Source organism: Anomaloglossus baeobatrachus, chromosome 10, assembly GCF_048569485.1.
Source record: "Anomaloglossus baeobatrachus isolate aAnoBae1 chromosome 10, aAnoBae1.hap1, whole genome shotgun sequence".
Lineage (NCBI taxonomy): Eukaryota > Metazoa > Chordata > Amphibia > Anura > Aromobatidae > Anomaloglossus > Anomaloglossus baeobatrachus.
This window is the reverse complement of record NC_134362.1, coordinates 103,038,511-103,060,684: the sequence shown is the minus strand read 5'-3', so window position 1 is coordinate 103,060,684 and position 22,174 is coordinate 103,038,511. Positions and strand designations below refer to the sequence as shown.

At 45.0% G+C, this 22,174-nt stretch overlaps 1 protein-coding gene across 6 annotated transcripts in view; it reads right to left on the bottom strand.

The window, feature by feature from the left end:
- ELP4 (elongator acetyltransferase complex subunit 4) overlaps positions 1–22,174 on the bottom strand; it is a 687,452-nt gene that overhangs the window by 495,568 nt on the left and 169,710 nt on the right. For all 6 annotated transcript variants that reach the window (XM_075325557.1, XM_075325560.1, XM_075325558.1 and 3 more), the window contains exon 5: positions 15,984–16,117. In XM_075325557.1, the coding sequence (XP_075181672.1) occupies positions 15,984–16,117 (134 nt within the window). The remainder of the gene's footprint in view (positions 1–15,983; positions 16,118–22,174) is intronic.

Below are 22,174 nucleotides of genomic sequence, written 5' to 3'. Positions count from 1 at the left end.
CATGCGTGGTCGGGTCTCAGTATCGCTGGATGGCAAATGTATTGATTCCTTTGGGCCCCCGTATGGCACGTGCAATAAGCGCGCGTCATGTAGGGGGCGTACACCGGACACCCGGTAGCTTCCGCCCTGTTGTGCCCTCAGGTGTTTTGAATAATGTTTGGTATATATATACCTATATGGTGGTTCAGCTCCATGGCGATCACTTGGACAGTGGTGGTCATCTACACAGCATCGTCTGTACCATTGCTGATCCTGTCTATCTGGTGCCATGGACCTGTACACCTAACCTTCATTTTGGGCAAGTACTAAATACATTGTTGGTTCTCTATTTGTTTGATGCTACTGTGATAATGTTTTTAAAACTGTGTATCCCTGTATATCTTGATGCTGATTAAATGTATTTAAACTCATAGCCTCCTGATGAACCACACTCTCCGTGTGGGGAAACGCGTCGAGGCGGAGGAACTAAGAAGGAATATTTATATGACATCTAAGTGGACGATTCACCTATATTAAAAGGACTTCTGAAAGAGCAACAGCATATATGTGCCTGGACCTTATGGACTGATAGACTCCAAAATTTGGGTGCTGAATACTGCTATATTTTCAGCCTAAGTTAAGTCCTATGCTCTAAGTTGTTTGTGAATCTTGTCTACTTGCATATCTTTACTGTCATCTGGAACATTTTATATGTACATGATCTAGTGATCACTTGTTTACTTACACTGTGGTGTGGAATTTTTTATTAAATAAATAATTGTTTATATTGGGAATATTTGGCGATTTTTGTATAACTTGAATATTCCCGGGACGTTGTTGATCCTAAAGAAAAATTTTTTGAAAAAACACTCCCCAACCATCCCTCTTTCACGAATTTATTGAAAAGAAAAAAAAATCTGTAAGCCATTTTGGAAGTCCCACGATCTTCTAGAATATGGGGGGCACGTTCAGGGAACGTATCCCCCATTTTCTAGGAGTGCAGACCTTCCATTTGAGGAGAGTGGGTGCAAAGAATCTGCACCCACTCTCCCCGGGTCACAGCTGCAGAGTCCGTGCAGTGAGCCAGCGTCTCTGAGTCAGACACAGGAAGCTGAGCTGACAGCCGCGCTCTGCACATGTGACCGGCGTCTGCTGTGAAGGAGGAAAGGGCCGCGGGGGATCAGCGCTGCAACAGGTACGGGGGACACCGGGAGACACTGGGGGGAATAGGGGGTGACCTGGCAGGGCCTGGGGAGGAGTTTTCTGTGGCATGTGTGATGGCACATGCGACAGAAGTCAAAGGAAATGGATAAATGCGGGCGGCGCGCTGCGGCGCGCTGCTGTGCGCGCCGCCATCTTGGATTTTCGGGAGGGGGTTGGGGGTTGGCACTTCGGCGACCCCGGGGAACCGGAGGGGACCGTGGGAGGAAATTTATCTCCCAGCTGACATGTTTGTTCATGCCATATGGGAGATAAATCATTGTTTACCAGCGCTGTGATTTACTTTACCATGATCATCGGTATACGGTGTATACCGGTCATAAGGTGAGCGGGGACCGGAAAAAACGGCCTGAATCATGATCTCCAGGGTCTCAGCTACCCCCGGTAGCTGAAACCCCGGAGATTTTCTGACGATGGGGGGCGCTATTTACCTTTTTCTGACCGCCGTTTATAGACGGCAGATCAGAATAAGGACCTAATTCTGCTGCCGTTTATCTCCGTAAGGCTGTCGTAATGGGGTTAAGGCACTGCACATACATACTTCTAGATACAGAATATCACAAAAGTGAGTACACTCCTCACATTTTGTAAATATTTTAGTATATCTTTTCATGGGACAACACTGAAGATATGACACTTTGATACTGTAAAGTAATCAGTGTTCAGCTTGTAAAATAGTGTACATTTGGTGCCCTCTAAGTAACTCCCACTGCCATTGCTGTAAAAACCGCTGACAACTGTAATGAGTACATCCCTAAGTGAAAGTGGCCAAATTATACCCACTGGTCATTTTCCCTCCCAGTGTCATGTGAATCATTAATGTCACAAGGTCTCAGGTGTGAATAGGGAGAAGGTGTGTTAAATTTGGTGTTATCGACATGGTTAGAGAGCGAGTGTTAAAGCGGGACGGACATAGTAGGAAAATTTTATCCTTAATGACTCTTTGTTATCTTAATGATGTTAAGTAGTTTAATTGGTTAGTTTATGGAAAACCGAAATATCATAAATATGTATGAGGAGTAATTGTATAGCCCTGCATAATATGATAATGTTCAACTTACTATGATAAAGTACATATGTGTTATGCAGTGGTCACATATCTGTCTTGTACTCTTGTACCAGAGTTTAATCAAAAAAGATCTGATTAAAAAAATTTGGTGTTATCGCTCACACACTCTCTCATACTGGTCACTGGAAGCTAAACATGGCTCCTCGTGGCAAATAATTCTTTGAAGATCTGAAAAAAATTGTTTCTCTACATAAAGATGGCCGAGACTTTGAGAAGATTGCCACCACCCTGAAACTGACCTGCAGCACAGTGGCCAAGACCATACAGTTGTTTAACATGACAGGCTTCACTCAGAACAGGCCTCGCCATGGTCGACCAAAGAAATTAATGGTTTGTGCTCAGCATATCCAGAGGTTGTCTTTTCAAAATAGATGTATGAGTGCTGTCAGCATTGCTGCAGAGGTAACAGTGGTGGGGGTCAGCCTGTTCGTGCTCAGACCATATGCTGCAAGCTGCATCAAATTGGTCTGCATGGCTGTCATCCCAGAAGGAAGCATCTTCTAAAGATGATGCACAAAAAAATCTTCAAACAGTTTGCTGAAGACTAGCAGACTAAGGACATGAATTACTGGAACCATGTCCTGTGTTCTGATGAGACCAAAATTAAATTATTTGAATCAGATTGAGTCAAATGTGTGCGGTGGCAACGCGGTGAGGCGTATAAAGATAAGTGTGTCTTGCCTACAATCAAGCATGGTGGTGGGAATATCATGGTTTGTGGCTACATGAGTGCTGCCGGCTGTGGGAAGCTACGGTTCTTTGGGGGAACCATTAATGTCGACATGTACTGTCACATACTGAAGCAGAGCATGATCCCCTCCCTTCGGAAACCGGACCGCAAGGCAGTATTCCAACAGGATAGCGACCCAAAACACTCCTTCCAGATGACCACTGCCTTGCTAAAGAAGGCAGTGGTAAAAATAAAGGGTAGGGTGAGGGAAAAAGGTGCTAGACCTAAACCCTACTGAGCATCTGTTGTGTATCCTCAAATAGAAGGAGGAGGAGCGCATAGCCTCTAACATCCACCAGCTCTGTGATGTCGTCATGGAGCAGGGAAGAGGATTCCAGCGGCTCATGTGAATCTCTAGTGAACTCCATGCCCATGACAGTCTTCACTGTTAAAATTAACCTACCCTTACAATTATAGACTGTCCATGTCATTGTCAAGGGCAAAATTACAAAATCAGCAAGGGGTCAAATAATTATTTCCTTCACTGGGGGTGTATATATATATATATATATATATATATATATATATATATATATATATATATATATATATATATATATATATATATATATACACATACACAAACACATACACACACACACACACACACACTGTGTGCAGAGTTATTAGGCAAATGAGTATTTTGATCACATGATACTTTTTATACATGTTGTCCTACTCCAAGCTGTATAGGCTTGAGAGCCAACTACCAATTAAGTAAATCAGGTGATGTGCATCTCTGTATTGAGGAGGGGTATGGTGTAATGACATCAACACCCTATATAAGGTGTGCTTAACTATTAGACATCTACCTTTCCTTTGGCAAAATGGGTCAGAAGAGAGATTTGACGGGCTCTGAAAAGTCCAAAATTGTGAGATGTCTTGCAGAGGGATGCAACAGTCTTGAAATTGCTAAACGTTTTGAAGCGTGATCACCAAACAATCAAGGATTTCATGGCAAATAGCCAACAGGGTCGCAAGAAGTGTGTTGGGCAAAAATGGCGCAAAATAACTGCCCATGAATTGAGGAAAATCAAGCGTGAAGCTGCCAAGATGCTATTTGCCACCAGTTTGGCCATATTTCAGAGCTGCAACGTTACTGGAGTATCAACAAGCACAAGGCGTGCCATACTCAGGGACATGGCCAAGGTAAGGAAGGCTGAAAAACGACCACCTTTGAACAAGAAATATAATAGAAAACGTCAAGACTGGGTCAAGAAATATCTTAAGACTGATTTTTCAAAGGTTTTATGGACTGATGAAATGAGAGTGACTCTTGATGGGCCAGATGGATGGGCCAGAGGCTGGATCAGTAAAAGGCAGACACTAGCAAGGTGGAGGTGGGGTACTGGTATGGGCTGGTATCATCAAAGATGAACTTGTGGGACCTTTTCGGGTTGAGGATGGAGTGAAGCTCAACTCCCACACCTACTGCCAGTTTCTGGAAGACCACTTCTTCAAGTAGTGGTACAGGAAGAAGTCGGTATCGTTCAAGAAAAACCTGATTTTCATGCAGGACAATGCTCACATGCATCCAACTACTCCACAGCGTGGCTGGCCTGTAAAGGTCTAAAAGATGAAAAAATAATGACATGGCCCCCTTTTCACCTGATTTGAACCCCATAGAGAACCTGTGGTCCCTCATAAAATGTAAGATCTACAGGGAAGGAAAACAGTACACCTCTCGGAACAGTGTCTGGGAGGCTGTGGTGGCTGCTGCACGCACTGTTATTATTATTATTATTATTATTTATTATTATAGCGCCATTTATTCCATGGCGCTTTACAAGTGAAAGAGGGTATACGTACAACAATCATTAACAGTACAAGACAGACTGGTATAGGAGGAGAGAGGACTAGAGTTGAGCGCGGTTCGCGGTTCGAGGTTCTCCAGTTCTAGGCTCGAGTGATTTTGGGGCCTGTTCTAGATCGAACTAGAACTCGAGCTTTTTGCAAAAGCTTGATAGTTCTAGAAACGTTCGAGAACGGTTCTAGCAGCAAAAAACCAGCTAATTCCTAGCTGGCATTCCGCTGTAATAGTGTAAGTCACTCTGTGACTCACACTATTATGAAATTTCAGTGTATAGTGTGCGGGAACAGCGCCTTCAGATCACTGCTGTTTGTATAATGGCGATCGCCATTTTTTTTTTTTCCTTGTCTTCCTTCCCTAAGCGCGCGCGTGTAGTGGGGAGGGCCATTATGTCAGCCAATCCCAGACACACACACAGCTAAGTGGACTTTTAGCCAGAGAAGCAACGGCATGTGTGATAGGATGTCCATATCACATGTCCCTGCATTATAAAAACGAGTATCTGCCCGTCCGGACGCCATTATCTCTTCTGCGTCCTTGGTGTCAGACATCACTGGCGCAGCTCCGTCCTGAGTCCTATCGCCGATACAGCTGTATGCGCTCCATACACAGTGCTGGACAGCTTAGGGAGAGCACTTTCTACCAGTCCTTTTAAGGGCTCGTACCGGCAGGGTCAGAGCCATAGGTGACAGGTCCTGAAAACAGAGACAGCGTCTGTGTAGCTAAGGTCAGGGATTTCCTCGCTGCATTTCCCAATTAGGAGGGAATAGAAAGGCAGGCTTCCATTCCTCTACCCAGAGCCCCACAACCCTGCCACTGTACCCTCCTGTCCTCTGCACACTCCAACTCATTATAACTAAGCCATTATACTAGCAAACACTGAGTGTACCTAGTGGCATCTTAAACGTGGCTATTGGACTTCTGTATAGTCCCAGTAGTGCACAGATATTTGCAGCACGTCTGCCTGCATTGCACACTCAAACTGATAGTTACTAAGCCATTATACTAGCAAACACTGAGGAAACTTAGTGGCATCCTAAACGTGGCTATTGGACTTCTGTATCGTCCCACTAGTGCAAAGATATTTGCAGCACGTCTGCCTGCATTGCACACTCAAACTCATTGTTACTAAGCCATTATACTAGCAAACACTCAGTGAACCTAGTGGCATCCTAAACGTGGCTATTGGACTTCTGTATAGTCCCAGTAGTGCACAGATATTTGCAGCACGTCTGCCTGCATTGCACACTCAAACTCATTGTTAGTAAGCCATTATACTAGCAAACACTCAGTGAACCTAGTGTCATTCTAAACGTGGCTGTTGGACTTCTGTATAGCCCCACTAGTGCACAGATATTTGCAGCACGTCTGCCTGCATTGCACACTCAAACTCATTGTTACTAATCCATTATACTAGCAAACACTGAGGAAACTTAGTGGCATCCTAAACGTGGCTATTGGACTTCTGTATCGTCCCACTAGTGCAAAGATATTTGCAGCACGTCTGCCTGCATTGCACACTCAAACTCATTGTTACTAAGCCATTATACTAGCAAACACTCAGTGAACCTAGTGGCATCCTAAACGTGGCTATTGGACTTCTGTATAGTCCCACTAGTGCAAAGATATTTGCAGCACGTATGCCTGCATTGCACACTCAAACTGATAGTTACTAAGCCATTATACTAGCAAACACTGAGGAAACTTAGTGGCATCCTAAACGTGGCTGTTGGACTTATGTATAGTCCCAGTAGTGCACAGATATTTGCAGCACCTCTGCCTGCATTGCACACTCAAACTGATAGTTACTAAGCCATTATACTAGCAAACACTGAGTGAACTTAGTGTCATCCTAAACGTGGCTGTTGGACTTCTGTATAGTCCCAGTAGTGCACAGATATTTGCAGCACGTCTGCCTGCATTGCACACTCAAACTCATTGTTACTAAGCCATTATACTAGCAAACACTCAGTGAACCTAGTGGCATCCTAAACGTGGCTATTGGACTTCTGTATAGTCCCACTAGTGCAAAGATATTTGCAGCACGTCTGCCTGCATTGCACACTCAAACTGATAGTTACTAAGCCATTATACTAGCAAACACTGAGGAAACTTAGTGGCATCCTAAACGTGGCTATTGGACTTCTGTATCGTCCCACTAGTGCAAAGATATTTGCAGCACGTCTGCCTGCATTGCACACTCAAACTCATTGTTACTAAGCCATTATAATAGCAAACACTGAGGAAACTTAGTGGCATACAAGAAGTGGCTGTTGTACTCCATTAGTGCCCCACTGGTGCCAAGCTATGTGCAGCACCTCTGCATGACACCCTCCTGCTCTGTTTTTAATAAGCTATAATGATAGCAAAAAATACTGCAACTTAGTGGCATACAAAAAATGCCTGTAGGACTCCTTTATTGTGCCACTTGTACCAAGCAATCTCAAGCACCTCTGCATTCTACACTCATGCACATTTTGCTATGCTAATTTTATAGCAAACTCAGGGAATTCCTTGCTGCATTTGATCATTAGGAGCGATAGAAAGTGAGGCTTCTTTTACTGTCCTGGTACCCACAGAACACGGCCACTGTACCCATCTGTCCACTTTTGCCACGCTATTTAATTTGCCCAAAGAGCTGACTCTTTTTCTGACATCCTAAAATTGTCTGGAATACTAAGTTAGTGTTCCTTTGCTGCCAAGCAAGGTACAACACATGTGCATTCTACACTCCTTTCCATTTCTGGAATGCAATTATTAACTGCAGGTAGTCCAGCCAATCTGTGACGAAGGTGCAGGCGTCGATATAATGTAGCCTGCATCCAATGATGGTTCTCTCGATGTCTGACAGCTCAACAATACCTTCTGTTTCCACTTCCAAAACAAGTGATGACCTGCCAATCACACTCCCTGTTGCGGGTAAAGGAGTGGAAGTTCAGTGTGAAAAACCATGTGTGACTGCTGTCCCCACAGTCACAGAGGATGAAGAGCACGCAGATGCACTTGATGGGGCAGGCAGGCGGTGGTTGCACAGGCACGCTAGGCCGCATTGTAGCACAGTGAAATTCACATTGCGACTTATGCTTCATTTTAAGTCGTGTACAGGGTGGGCTCCCCAGTATGCAGCAAAACCAGGCAACAGGAAAAGGACTCTAGGCAGTTGGGTTGATAAATGATTGTTTAACTTTACCAAAATAAACAATAAGAACCATGCATACAATTTAAATAATTGAACAATCTATTCTGTTGCCTATTACCTGCTAATCCCTCTGTGTAGCAGTAATTGTGTTTGTGCGTGTGTGTGTGTGTGTGTGTGTGTGTGTGTGTGTGTGTGTGTGTGCGAACACTACTTACCAGTGGCGCATCACAAGAGCTTCCAAGTTATCTACCTAAACATAGACAAAACACATTACCCCCCCTGAATACCCTTGTTTGCTGAAGCCTCACAGATAATGCAGATGATAACAGTGTGACTGCAAACCACACAGCTCTGCAACACAGTCATGGAAATCTTGAAAAGCAACAGTCAATGCAAACATGTGTTGCTGTCCCTCTATGATTTAAACTGTACGTGACAATTTGACAGTGCAGAGGCAGCAAGTCTTATTGTCTATATAGTCAGCCTACCCAGAACAGATATGTGTTTTGCTAATAAAACAAAGTGTTGCGTGCCCGCATTATTGTCTGGGCACAGCCTACCGTACCCGGGTACTGTGATGTCCAGTTGCCAGAAATACAGACTTTACGCTCCTCTCACGGTAAACAGTATAGACAGGACCGTAAGAATGTTGGTCTGTGGCACAGGATGCTGCTCACTGACGTTACAGTGCTCATCATCAAAATACAACACAACTCCCCTCACAATTGAACGAAGTGTTTCCGCGGTGGCTCCTTGCTGTAACACACACCTTTAGCTTTTACTTCTGTTCATAGACAGCATCTTCAAGTCCACCCCCGAAGAGCAATTTTCTATTGCTATAGTGACCAAAGGCAGATCCAAAAAAACAGCAGCCCCTTGTGTGTAGTCTGCAACAATGCATGCAATGAACGGCAAATAAGCATATTGCGTTGACAGTTTCTAAAGCTGAGCAATACACCTTCACGCTGTCAATTCATATCCATGTGATACTTCATGGAGGAAGTACTCAAAAGTGTGAGTTTTTGCCTTCTACTTACAGATTGTTGACAAATCTTACAGATTCCATGACTTGGGTGATCCTTTGCGATGTCCAAAAATTCACAGGCTAGGAAAGGCTTACAGCCCATGCGACCTGCATAGCCAACACGACTTCTGCTCAGAGTCAAAGTTGTGGTCCAGGATTCAGTTGTTGACGTGCTTCCAGTACTTTGTCTCTGGCCAGGAAGACGCAACGTAACCTCGTCGTCAGTAGCATCCTCCTCCACCTCCTCTGCTGACCTCATCGACTGGCTGACTTTGGTTTGACAGTAAGTGTGGTCTCCAACCTCATCAATAACCCTGTGTGTTTTCATTCCCCTCGTCCTGAGTCCTCCGAGACAACCTCTTCCTGCCCTAACCGAATAGTAAAGTTGTCTTTCCAATCAGGTATCTGTGCTCCTCATCATGTTCCCCATTGTCTCCACCAGGAGGATTTACTTTTTGGAAATGAGGGTGTAGATTAGGCACAGCACCTTCTTCATCGGGGCCTGGATCCCACTCACAAAGCTTCTGGCCATCTGCGCAGATCATTTCCCCTGTCTCATGGAACTCGCTACCTCAACACGTCAGATTATCTGCTACACACGCAAGCTTCAAACTGAATCTGAAAACTCATCTGTTCAGAAATGACTATAACCTTCAATGACACCACCACCATACGTACTTGACGCTCAACCTAAACCACTCCTACTGTCTCCTCCCAAAAATCCTTTAGAATGTAATCCCGCAAGGGCAGGGACCTCTTCCCTCTGTACCAGTCTGTCTATAGTTACTTGTATATGTATTCTGTATGTAACCCCCTTATCATGTACAGCACCATGGAATCAATGGTGCTCTATAAATCAATAATAATAAAAATAATAATAACTTCCTTGTCTGTACTCATTGCAGCTTTGGAGCAGACCTCTGATTCACAGGCTATAGTGCGACTGAACAGCTATGCAAACTCAACCATCTCTGTTACCCCATACTCAGCAGGGCTGGTGGAAACTTGAGAGCTGTTAGGAAGCAAGTGCGATTGGATTGACACCACAGAGGAATGGAGTATTTGGGATCTTGAAATTGGGGTGGAGGAGAGGCCACTTTATGGAGCACGTCAGATCCATTGAAGCAGCTGCTGATTTGGCCTCATCTACATTTGTTAGCGATGGTCGTGTCCATGAAAAAAGGGATCATATCAGATTATCCATGGGAAGAAGTACACCTGTTCTTTTGGATGGTATTTGTTGTTACAAAACGGTGACGCCTTAAACACAAGCAGCCTGCTGCGGTTTCAGTTGCGCCCAGGCATCAGCTACCATTTAGGCCTGTGCCTCGGGTTGTCCAGCTGGCTGCTTTCTCCTCCACGTCTAAGTGTGGAGAGGCAGCTAGTGCGCATGCGTGTGCCGATTTACCCCAGCCGCAGCCTAACTCCAGTGTTTCGCCTAGTGAGTATGCTCAGCCTGACTGTGCCATTCCTGAGGCTAAGTCTTCATTTCGGGCTACAGCGCATGCTCCCACACTTAGTGCGAAAAGCCTCTTTGCACAGGTACTTGCACTCCGTGCCGGGTCTGAGTCCTGTGTTGTGCATAGACACCATGCTAAAGCTGATAGTCTTTTTTCAGAGACTGTATTTCATGCAACTGACAATGGTCAGGCACTTACTGCATCTAAAACTAGGTACGGTAATGAACTATTTGGCCCTGCCCCTGATGTGGGGGGGCCATTTAGACCACAGGGCATCAGGTGTCCTGACGATGTGGCCAGGCCACTCCCAAATGGCTTGCAGAGGCCCGCCTCTATGACTTGTCACCTCATTATTGATGGTCAGACGATGACTGGTGAGGTGTTTGGGTCATGACAGCCATGAGGTCATCATTGAAGTTGCGGTTCCAAATAGGACGCTAGTTATGCCACTCATGACGTATCACTCTGCTTTTGTCTCCAGGAGGTGCATTGTGGTCCACCCTGGTTTGGGGCGGACCCAGGTTATAAAAGGGGCTGGAGACAACAAGGAGGTGCGCAGTCTTCTATTATGCTCCGAAAGAGCACACCTCCATGTGTTGAACCCATTGCGGCTTTAGGCCAGAGGTAGGCAGGGATAGGGCGTCGATGCAGGCCGCCACCACAGTTGGTAACGCAGAACGGTTAAGACCAGCTCCTGTCCTACAAGTCCTGCTTGTGCAGCCCAGTGGCATTAACAGGCCTGCTGCTGCTGATGCGCCTGCTGTCCACAGGTGTGGCCCCAATGCACACGGTCAGCGTACTGAATGGCCCCTGTGATGTTAACAGGGAGTTCCTGGGCTGGGTGGGCGTGTGGACCCTGTGACGCTAACAGGGCTCCCTGTCTCAAGATCCGAGTGGCGTCTAACTTGTTTCAGGCTACTATTAGTTTCATAGCCACACAGCTCTGTATCCTCCACCGAACCTTCCAGTTGCCAACCTCTCCTTTTCCATCTGGGAGCACGGTGGACACTGACTGCTGATGGGGATATATACCTTTCTCTTTCTTTTCTTATTAATTTTCGTTATATAGCGGTAACATAGTATATACCACTTTATCCAAATCTGCCAGTCCCACCGTAACAGATGGTGTTTCTTCATCAAATGTTACTTTTGCTTAACCACCAAACCCACGGACCAAAACTTTTTTCCAACACACCTGTTCCCCTTTCCACCAGCATCTGTCCTTTTTCAACTCATTTTGTATATGACCAAAAGTGCAACTCTGCAAGGACACCGTACTCAATGCCATCTCAGCACAGCAGTCAGCCCTCGGTCCCTCAGATGTGGACAAGTAAAAGACCATTTCCTCCTATCCATGACAAAGCGTTGAGATTCACTCTGTGCAGCACTGGTGTTTAGTGGAAAAGCAGATCGAAGATTGCGTAACACCTTCTGAAGATACTCCTGTACACGTGCGTCCCTTTATATGGCAGGAATTATTTCGCCAAATTTTGTCTTGTACCGGGGATCTAACAGTGTGGCAACCCAGTAGTTAGCATTACTTCGAATTCGTACAATCCGAGGGTCATGTTGTAGGTAGTGCAGCAAGAAGACGCTCATGTGTCTTGTGCATCCAGTAGGACCAAGTCCTTGGTGTGTTGGTGGCAGAGAGGTGAGAATCGTGCCTCCTTCCTCTGCCCTCTACCCCCAACCTCGCACAACCGAAATGTGAGCAAGCTCTCACTCATCTGCTGAGTCTTCCATGCCCATCGCAAGTTCGTCCTCCATTTCTTCATGGCTCCTGCACCTTCCTCAACAATTTTTGCTGATACTATGCGCCCTTGTTAATCCCTATCCCCCACCATAACTGCTGCCTAGGTGCCGCTTACCGTATGGACCTTGTAGATCTTATTATCCCTTCTGCATATGACTCCTCCTGTACTTCCTCACCTTCCTCTTGGACCAATACCTGACTCCGAATAATGCTTACAGTGTGCTCCATCATGTAGAATTGTCACGCTGAGAATGGCATTGCCAGTGCTAAACATCTTCGTCGACATTTGTAAACTGTGTAGAAGGGTGCATAGGTCCTTGATCTGACACCACTCCAGCAGCGTGATCCGCACCACCTCTGGATCAAGTTAGCCCAGGGTATACGTCATACCGTATTTCAGCAGGGCTCTGCGGTGCTGCCACACACGCTGCAACATGTGCAGATTCCAATTCCTGCGTGTCGGAACATCGCATTTCCGGCGTTTAACTGCCAGACCCTAAGACTTCCGGAGCGATGAAAGGTGTTGAGCTGCTGGGTGAGAAGGATGAAAGTGAGCACATAGCAGCGTGCCCGCTGCACAAGGCCATGTAGGCCGGGATGGTATTTTAAAAATTGCTGGAGAATCAGATTCAACACGTGAGCCACACAAGGCCCGTGTGTCACATTGCCCTGACGAAGGGCCGCAGACAGGTTTGCATCAGTGCCGCACACGGCTGTTAAGTCACCAACGTAGTCCACTCAATTAATTTGTACTCTGGTCCCAATGGGAAGACCCCACACCCTTTTTTAGGCCCCTCCTGTCTGCAGACCACTGCCAGACAAAGCTATGAACCTCTTGTTACTGTTACCCCCAGTTCAGTTTTATGAGTTTGTGTGCTTGTTACCTGACTACGTTTCCTGCTTGCTGTTTATGTACCTCGTTGGCCGATCCGCATTTCACCTCTGCTTGTTTTCTGATTAAGTCCTGGGTATCCCATTCTGTTCCTCTTCCTCAATTAATGTTTTTGACCCTGCATGACTACTATTCTCTGGAACTGCAGCCTTCCACAGGTATTGATCAACTTGGGCCCTGTGTAATTCCAAATCACTGTATAGGGGTTAAAGGGTTTCAGGGTTCTGGGTGTCCAGCTTGGTGAGTGGCTTGCCTCTAGCCTATCCTTTACAGCCCATCTGAGTGTGTCGATCCAGGCAGGCGTTACACCGTGCCCTCTGCAGAAGGCCATGTAGGCCGGGATAGTGTTTTAAAAATTGCTGGACAACCAGGTTCAACACGTGAGCCATACAAGGCACGTGTGTCACATTGCCCTGAAGAAGGGTCGCAGACTGGTTTGCATCATTGTCGCACCCGACCTCCCCTGACTGCTGGTTGAGTGTAGACAACCATTGATGAAACTCGGTCTCACTCTCCAGAGCTAACCGTCCACAATTCCTCAGCGGTGTCTCACATTTCCCCTACATTTCAAAGTAAACATTTGACCGCCTGATGGCCTTGAGCTCTGCTGCCAGCATAGTAAGGAGGTGTGTGGGATTTCTTGGGCGCAGTTACAAGGAAGGGTGGCCTGACCACACAGGGTTTGGGCCGAGGTGGAGGACCCACACGAGGTTGAGGAGGCAGAAGCAGTGGAGGAACTTGTACATACAGAGGAAGGATTGACACACAAGTCGTGGGGACGGCAAGACTTGTACAGCAAACCCTTCTCCATCTCTCACCATAGTTACCCAGTGCCCAGTCAGCAACATGTAACTCCCCTGTCCATGCTTACTGGTCCAAGTATCTGTGTTGAAATGCACCCTGTCACACACAGAGTTTCTCAAGGAATTGGTGAGGTTGTGTGCGACGTACTGTGGTAGCGCGGGCACGCCTTTCTTTGAGAAGGAGTGACGACTGGCCATCGGCTCTTGGGGCACTGCAATGGGCATAAGGTCTCAAAAATCCTCGGTCTCAAAAGGGTGTAAAGGCAGCCTTTCTGTTGCCAACAAGTTGCAGATGATGAAACTCAACCTCTTAGGCATGTCATGCCCTTCGAAATTCATGTAAAACACAGCGACGGGACTCCAACCACAGTCTCCCTCGTTGCCACTAATTGGGCCACACACACCCCACTTGACTGGCATCAGTTGACCCCCCTTTTGAAAAAGGAAAAGATGCTTTGCATGAAGCACTCTCAAAAATACGTGTGCCTTTCCCGTCCCCTGGCTGACCCAGGGGAAGACAAGTCCTCTGAGAGCCATGATTTGTTCATTTTGGTTCTTTTAGAAACACAGTGAGGGGACTCCAACCACAGTCTCCCTCGTTTCCACTAATTGGGCCACACACACCCCACTTGACTGGCATCACTTGACCCCCCTTTTGAAAAAGAAAACGATGCTTTGCATGAAGCACTCTCAAAAATACGCGTGCCTTTCCCGTCCCCTGGCTGACCCAGGGGAAGACAAGTCCTCTGAGAGCCATGACTTGTTCATCTTGGTTCTTTTAGAAACACAGCGAGGGGACTCCAACCACAGTCTCCCTCGTTTCCACTAATTGTGCCACACACACCATACTTGACTGGCATCAGTTGACCCCCCTTTTGAAAAAGGAAAAGATGCTTTGCATGAAGCACTATCAAAAATACGCGTGCCTTTCCCGTCCCCTGGCTGACCCAGGGGAAGAAAAGTCCTCTGAGAGCCATGTCCACACTGTCAGTGGACAGACACGTGTGCTTATCTGCCAGCAGACCCCCAGCAGCACTGAAGACAGGTTCCGAGAGAACGCTGGCTGCAGGACACGACAAGATCCCCAAGGCGTACTTGGCGAGCTCAGGAAATTTATCCAGATTGGAAGCCTAAAATGAGCAGGGCTCAAGTTGCACAATAATGGCATCGATGTTTCCTTGCATATACTCATATATCTGTGTGTCCTCCTCTTTTTCCTTGTCCTGCTCTTTTGTTTTTGCATGAGTATATGTCCTTGTCACTTTCCCATGTGTTTGTGTTGTGTTGTGAGTTGTTTGTCACCTTTTGGACACCTTTGAGGGTGTTTTCTAGGTGTTGTTATGTGTTTGTGAATGCCTGCCATTGTTTCCTATGCAGTTCGAGTTCGGTTCGTCGAACGTTCGACGAACCGAACTCGAACGGGACCTCCGTTCGGCGAACCGACCTCGAGCCGAACCGGGACCGGTTCGCTCATCTCTAGAGAGGACCCTGCCCGCGAGGGCTCACAGTCTACAGGGAATGGGTGATGGCACAATAGGTGAGCACTGTTGATCGTAAACAGATCAAGCAATTGACAGAATCTATGGATGGCAGGCTGTTGAATGTCATCATAAAGAAAAATGGCTATATTGGCCACTAATTTTTTTGGGGCTTTGTTTTTGCATGTCAGAAATGTTTATTTCTAAATTTTGTGCAGTTATATTGGTTTACCTGGTGAAAATAAACAAGTGAGATGGGAATATATTTGGTTTTTATTAAGTTTCCTAATAATTCTGCACAGTAATAGTTACCCCTGCACAAACAGATATCCTCTTAAGATAGACAAATCTAAAAAAAAAAACACTCCAACTTCCAAAAATATTAAGCTTTGATATTTATGAGTCTTGATTGAGTTGATTGAGAACATAGCTATAATGCACAGTGTATATATTTATATATATATATATATATATATATATATATATATATATATATATATACACACACACACACACACACACACACACACACACACACAAACACACACACATACATACAAATATAAGTATATGTATATATTACATTAATCACGTAATTATGGAAAATTTGTGATAAATGTGTTACCCAGATGTTCCGTCCAGGGGTATTATACTGGGAAGATAGAAGCTGTGTGTCTTGGCAGATTGCAGCATGTCTGGTGACATTGTTTTTGACATATCGTAATAATGGCCAAATCTTGCAGACGACGAAGAAGCAGACTATAAAGATAAAGAAAATAGAAAAATCATTATTCATTATCCATCATTGACATGACAGTAGATTACGGATTAGATTAGTATGACTAATGGAACAAAATAATGGCTATAATATGGACTATGACTCGATACTGTCCTTCATAAACATCCTGGTCTTCATGCATGAGAACTCATGCAACAAAAAAAAAGTTTAAATTGTCAAGAGCAACTGATTAAATCGTAAAGGGCAACTCCAGCTATGTGTGGCCAAAACGCCTCATATGTAACCACTGTTTTAGAAATATGGAATAAAAATTGAAGAAAACAAAGAAACAATTTACGTGAGTGCCGGTCTTATTTTATTCTGGATGTTTGGGCATGCCACTCTATGATACGTCCATCACACTAGGAAGGAATTACCCACCTGATTATTCCTTTAAGGATTCTCAGCTATATCTGGGTGACAAGCATAGAAGATTCTTACCCATACTAGCTTGAACTCAACTCAAGCCAAGTGGTCTCTGGTGCTAATGCAAATCCAAATTTCTGACAACTTCTTCTATGGGGCTTAAAAGGAACCTGTCAGGTGCAATTTGCACCCAGAACAATGAGCAGTTCTAGGTGCATATTTCTAATCACTGCATCTAGTAGCACACATAAAGAGGTCTTTTAAAAAAAAGTATTTTAAAACATCCTTTATAATATGCTAATGAGGCCAGGAACTAGTCACAAGGGCGCTAGTTCCTGCGCTCATTCTGCCCTATTAGCATGTTAGTACGCCCACAGAGGACTGCTAACATGCTATTCAATGCCCATTGCTCAGCGTCATCAGCGGTGATGTGCATACCCGTTTCTGTTGTCACCACCTCTAGACGCCGGGTTTAGAGTCAGTGCACATGATCAGAAGTCCCGGCACTTCCGGTCATGTGCACTAGAGCTATCTGAAGCCAGGACACGTACACTTGGCTTCATAGTGCACATGACCGGAAGTGCGGTAACCTCTGATCATACGCACTGACCCGAAATCTGGCGTCTGAGAGGTGGACAATGTACATAGGTATTCGTGTCACCCCTGACGACACTGAGCAATGAATAGCATGTTAGCATGCCCCTGTGGGCGTGCTAACATGCTAAGAGGGCGGAATGAGTGCAAGAACTAACTCCTTTGCGACTAGTCCCTACGCTCATTAGCATATCACAAAGGATGTTTAAAAATACTTTTTCTAAAGATCTCTTCACGTTGCTACTAGATACAGGGACAGTTATGCAGGAATTAGCAATATGCAACCAGAACTGCTCGTAGTTCTGGGTGCATATTGCACCTGACAGGTTTACTTTAACCTCTCAAATCATTTTCCCTGGAGATACTGTAAGCATTGTCAAAGGTATTGTGTCACTCAGCCATTGTTCACACGTATGAAGTGTTTCCCGCACCCAAGTCCTCCTGGCCCCTAACAAACCTTGTTTTCAGGATTTATTTAGCATTGCACAGGAGAGATAATCTGTGGCATATTCTGATGCCTTGAAAATATAATTCCATCACCTGTTCAATACTAATGAAATCTTGTAAGATGATCTGTAGGAGGAGGAGGAGGAGGAGGACCGGAGTTTGAGAAACATTGTTCTATTTAAATAACATGTAGATTTTTGCATAGAAAAATTATCATTAATTATTACTTTGCTTCTGTACATTTGTAAATTTTCTGGTAGCTCAGCTTAGAAAAAATATTCAAACCAAAAGCCACATGCCGGATCAAATGCAGCATTTCCCGAACTCCAGTCCTCACGGCCCCCAACAGATCATGTCTTCATGATTTCCATAGCATTGAACAGGCCATGGAATCTACCAAGGCATCACCTGTGCAATACTAAGGAAGTCCTGAAGACATAACCTGTTGGGGGCTGTGAGGACTGGAGTTTGGGAAACAATGCTCTTAAGTAAACCCTTAAAATGTCCTATGATTGCCAGGACGATATCTGCAGTCTCTTATTTTCTGGAAGGAAACACTGAGTTGCATGATAGAACATTTGTATTATATTTTATTGGTCTATATAGCAGATTGCTCCAATTTAAGGCACCCATACACATGAAAGCATGACTGTCTGGGTATCTGATGAGCATGAAGCCTCCAAACCTCCCCTGACAGGTAATGTTGGAGAAAAGAAGGAGCACGGGATGCTTTTGTTGTCCCTATTCAAAATACTTGCATGCTCAAGTGAATTAAACATTGATTTGTCCTAGGGAATTGGAAAGGAATAGCTGTCAGCCTAAAAAGGGTGTTTAGTGGATATTAGTGATGAGGGATAATTCTCAACACAGTTCATTACTCGATTGAGCCTGGAGCATCTAAGTTTGAAAATGCTGGAGTTTCCCAATGACTTCAATTATGCTGGATACTTGAGTTGCGTTGGAGAAAAAGGTTGCTCGAAACAGTAACGGGCAGTGTCAAGCATGCTTGTTCATCAGTAGTGGACAGCTATGGAGGGGACCTCTAGTATTATAACAGACAGATTCCATTGGATTAATTGATAAATGGTATGCAGACGTATTAGCATGTGAGCAGGAAAGGGGAGAAGTGGTGTTATATTAGTCATTTAGCTAATTACAGTAAGTCCACGAGCACACATTTGGTGAGTTTTTTACCTCGGCATGTCCAGGAGTGGAATAATCAGAGGAAAAGTACAATAAAAACACGGACACTACTGCTGTATTTCTTACCCCCTCCTGGTTTTGGCTTATAAATACTGAGGTAAAAAATTCACCAAATACTAATTATTTGCACATGGCCTAAGTGTGAACAAATAAGAACTAGTAAATTACAGTACCTAAGAGAACTTTTTTTTCTCTTTTGATGCCCTTTCCGCTTAGGAGATGATTTGCAAATATGTGGATATGATAAGAAAAGTTTAAAGTGTAAAGGCCCCTTTACACACTGAAACTTTCTAGCGATCCCAACCTGGCCGGGATCGCTACAAAGTCTCTGGTGAGCTGTCAAACAGGCAAACCTGGCCAACGACGCAACAGCGATCCGGACCTGCAGAACGACCTAGCTAGTCATTGGGGACGTTGTAAAGCAGCTTTTTGAAAGGGAAGTCGCTAACGAAGTTGCTGTAAAGTCCCCTTTACACACTAAAACTTTGCTGTACAGCGGGAAACAAAGGACCAAAGAATGGTCCTGAACGATTTGTAGCGATCACAACTTCACAGCAGGGGCCAGGTCGCTGATGTGTTTCACACACTGCAATGTCGCTGGGGAGGTCGCTATAACGTCACAAAACCGGTGACGTTACAGCGGTGTCGTTTGCGATGTTGCAGTGTGTAAAGCCACCTTAACAGTGGTTTTATGAAAGATTTTTTATACTTCAGGTTCAGAAAAGTGCTGCCGATCGGTGTTGTACCACTGATCGGTGAGAACATAGCTCTGGAGTGCGCTCTCCTGCATGAGCGCTGTGCACACAGTGGTGTTTGGTTCCCTAGTAAGTTTATGGCTCTGGACAGTCACACAGTGGGGTGTGGAGCCACATACTTACCATTCAGTCCATACACCACTCTGTGAGCTCCCCTGTACAAGCACTGTGCACACAGTGGAGTATGGGTCACTAGTAAGTTTGTGGCTCTGTACAGTCACACAGTGGGGTGCGAAGCCATATACTTACCATTCAGTCGATACACCGCTCTGTATGCCCTCCTGCATGAGCGCTGTGCACACAGTGGTGTATGAGTCACTAGTAGTTTGTGGCTCCGTACAGTCACACAGTGGGGTGCGGTGCCACATCATATTGCCATTCAGTCCATACACCACTCTGTGCAAACTGCTCATACCGAAGATGAAAATATAACCCTTAAAAACCATAAACTTTATTCTAACATTATAAAAACAACATCCAATAACTCCACAAAAAAGACGATTATAGTGCACAGGAAAAAGGGAGGAGGGTTATAGATCAACACCCTAAAATATACCTCCTTCCTGTCCACTGCCTCACGCGGAGGTCGGCACCCTAATAATAAACGAAGGGATAATCAATAATTTCAAATCATACAAAGGTCGTATATATGCCCCAGCTACACCTTACACAGATCCACATTGAATGAGGCTATAAACCAGATCATTTTAGTGCAGGGGTAAGGGGAGGGTTATATATAGATACCCCAAGATAAACCTCCCTTCTGTCCACTACCTCAAGTGGAGGTCGGCACCCTAATGATATACGATATGGCGCCCCCACTCTCTGGCGACTACCCCTGAATTGCCCTATTGCACAAGCACTTTATTGATCTGCTACTAGGGTGCAATAGAGCAGTTCAGGGGTAGTCGCCGGAGAGTGGGGGCGCCATATCGTATATCATTAGGGTGCTGACCTCCACGTGAGGTAGTGGACAGAAGGGAGGTTTATCTTAGGGTATCTATATATTTCAAATCTGTTTTATTGATGAAACTGTTGTCAACATACAAACATATAATTTGTGCAATTACAATATTACAATACATAAACATCATTTTCTCAATGCCGGGATAACATCCAGAAATTGTTACATTACTAAATTTCTTGGAATTCTTCAAATTATCTTTGTGCTATTACCATACAACCACTTATAAATTATAGGTCAGAATTCCCACTACTTTTGACTTCCCGTATCCTAATATACTCATTCTCCTTGTATGTCTATTGTCTTATGAATTATTGATAAATCTTTTCATATAAGAAATGAAACTAGAAAAATGCAGATTAATGTTCAGAAAAGAAAGAAAAAAAGAGGACAGATACAAGCATAAAGAAGAGGAAATTAGAGAGAAGAGGGGAGAGGGGGAAAAGCAAGAAAAGAAAAGAAAAAGGGGGGGGGGAAGGAATGAGACTCCCCACCGTTTCTCAATTCAAAAAGCTCGCCAAACCCTCCACAAACTCTGGGGACTCCATGAACATAATCCATGGTCCCCAAACTGTAGTAAATTTTTCTGTGTTCCCATTTAGTTCTGCTGTCAGCTCCTCCATTCTCTGGAGGTTTGTCATCTCCTCCAACCAATCCAGCACCGTAGGGCATCTAGTCTGTTTCCAAAATCGTGGGATAATCATACGGGCAGCCGCCAGGCAAAATTGCAACATGTCGCTTTTTTGTGTTTTAATAGCTCCTGGGAGCATAGAAAGAAGGGCAACCTGGGGGGACTTTTCTATTTCACCTCCGCTCATCTTTTTGTACAGGTAGAACACTGAGTCCCAAAAGGGTTGCAGCTTAGTACAGCTCCACCATATGTGTAGCATTATACCTGTATCTGTGCCACACCTCCAGCACACATCAGACACAGAGGGAAATATAGCATGTAATTTAGTCGGGTAATGGTACCACCTTGAGAGAATTTTATAACTTTTCTCTTGAGCGGCGCACGCCAAGGAAAGCTTGTGGGTCCACAGTTACGCTCTGCTCCAATCGTCCTCTGGAATATCCTCTCCCAGTTCCTCTCCCCACCTACAAAGTGAGGTTTATCCACCCTATTTCTCTGGTTCAGCATTTTATAAATGAGTGAGATGCCATGTCCAGGTGATGACCCCTGTAAAAATACTTTCTCAAAAGGAGTAGGGGGGTGTCCTCATCCTTCTCTCCCTGTCCTGGTACGAGACGAAAGATTTCAACTGCATATATTCCATCCAGGAAATCTCTCTCCCTGTGGCCTGCATGGAAGTATAAGTTGGTAGGGTGTGTCCCTGGAGCACGTGACAAAAACGAGTATCATCCGCCCGGGTAAATCCCCCAAATCTATGGGAGTGGAGTCCTGGGGGGAACTTCTTATTACCGAATACGGGAGTAAGTGGGCCCTGCTTCTGAGAGAGAGATGCCTTTTTTATCTCTCCATCCCACATCCCCATCGCTCTCCGCGTGAACTCCATTCCCTTCGCGATCTGGATCCTACTTTCTTTCTCTAACCATGGGAGTAAATGTAAGGGAGTTCCCAGCATATCTTGTTCAATCACCACCCATTGTTTCGAATTACCATGAAAATGCCAGTCCAGTAATCTCGTTAGGATAGCTGCCTTGTAATATAACTGAAAATTTGGGAGCCCCGCTCCCCCGTCACTTTTGTG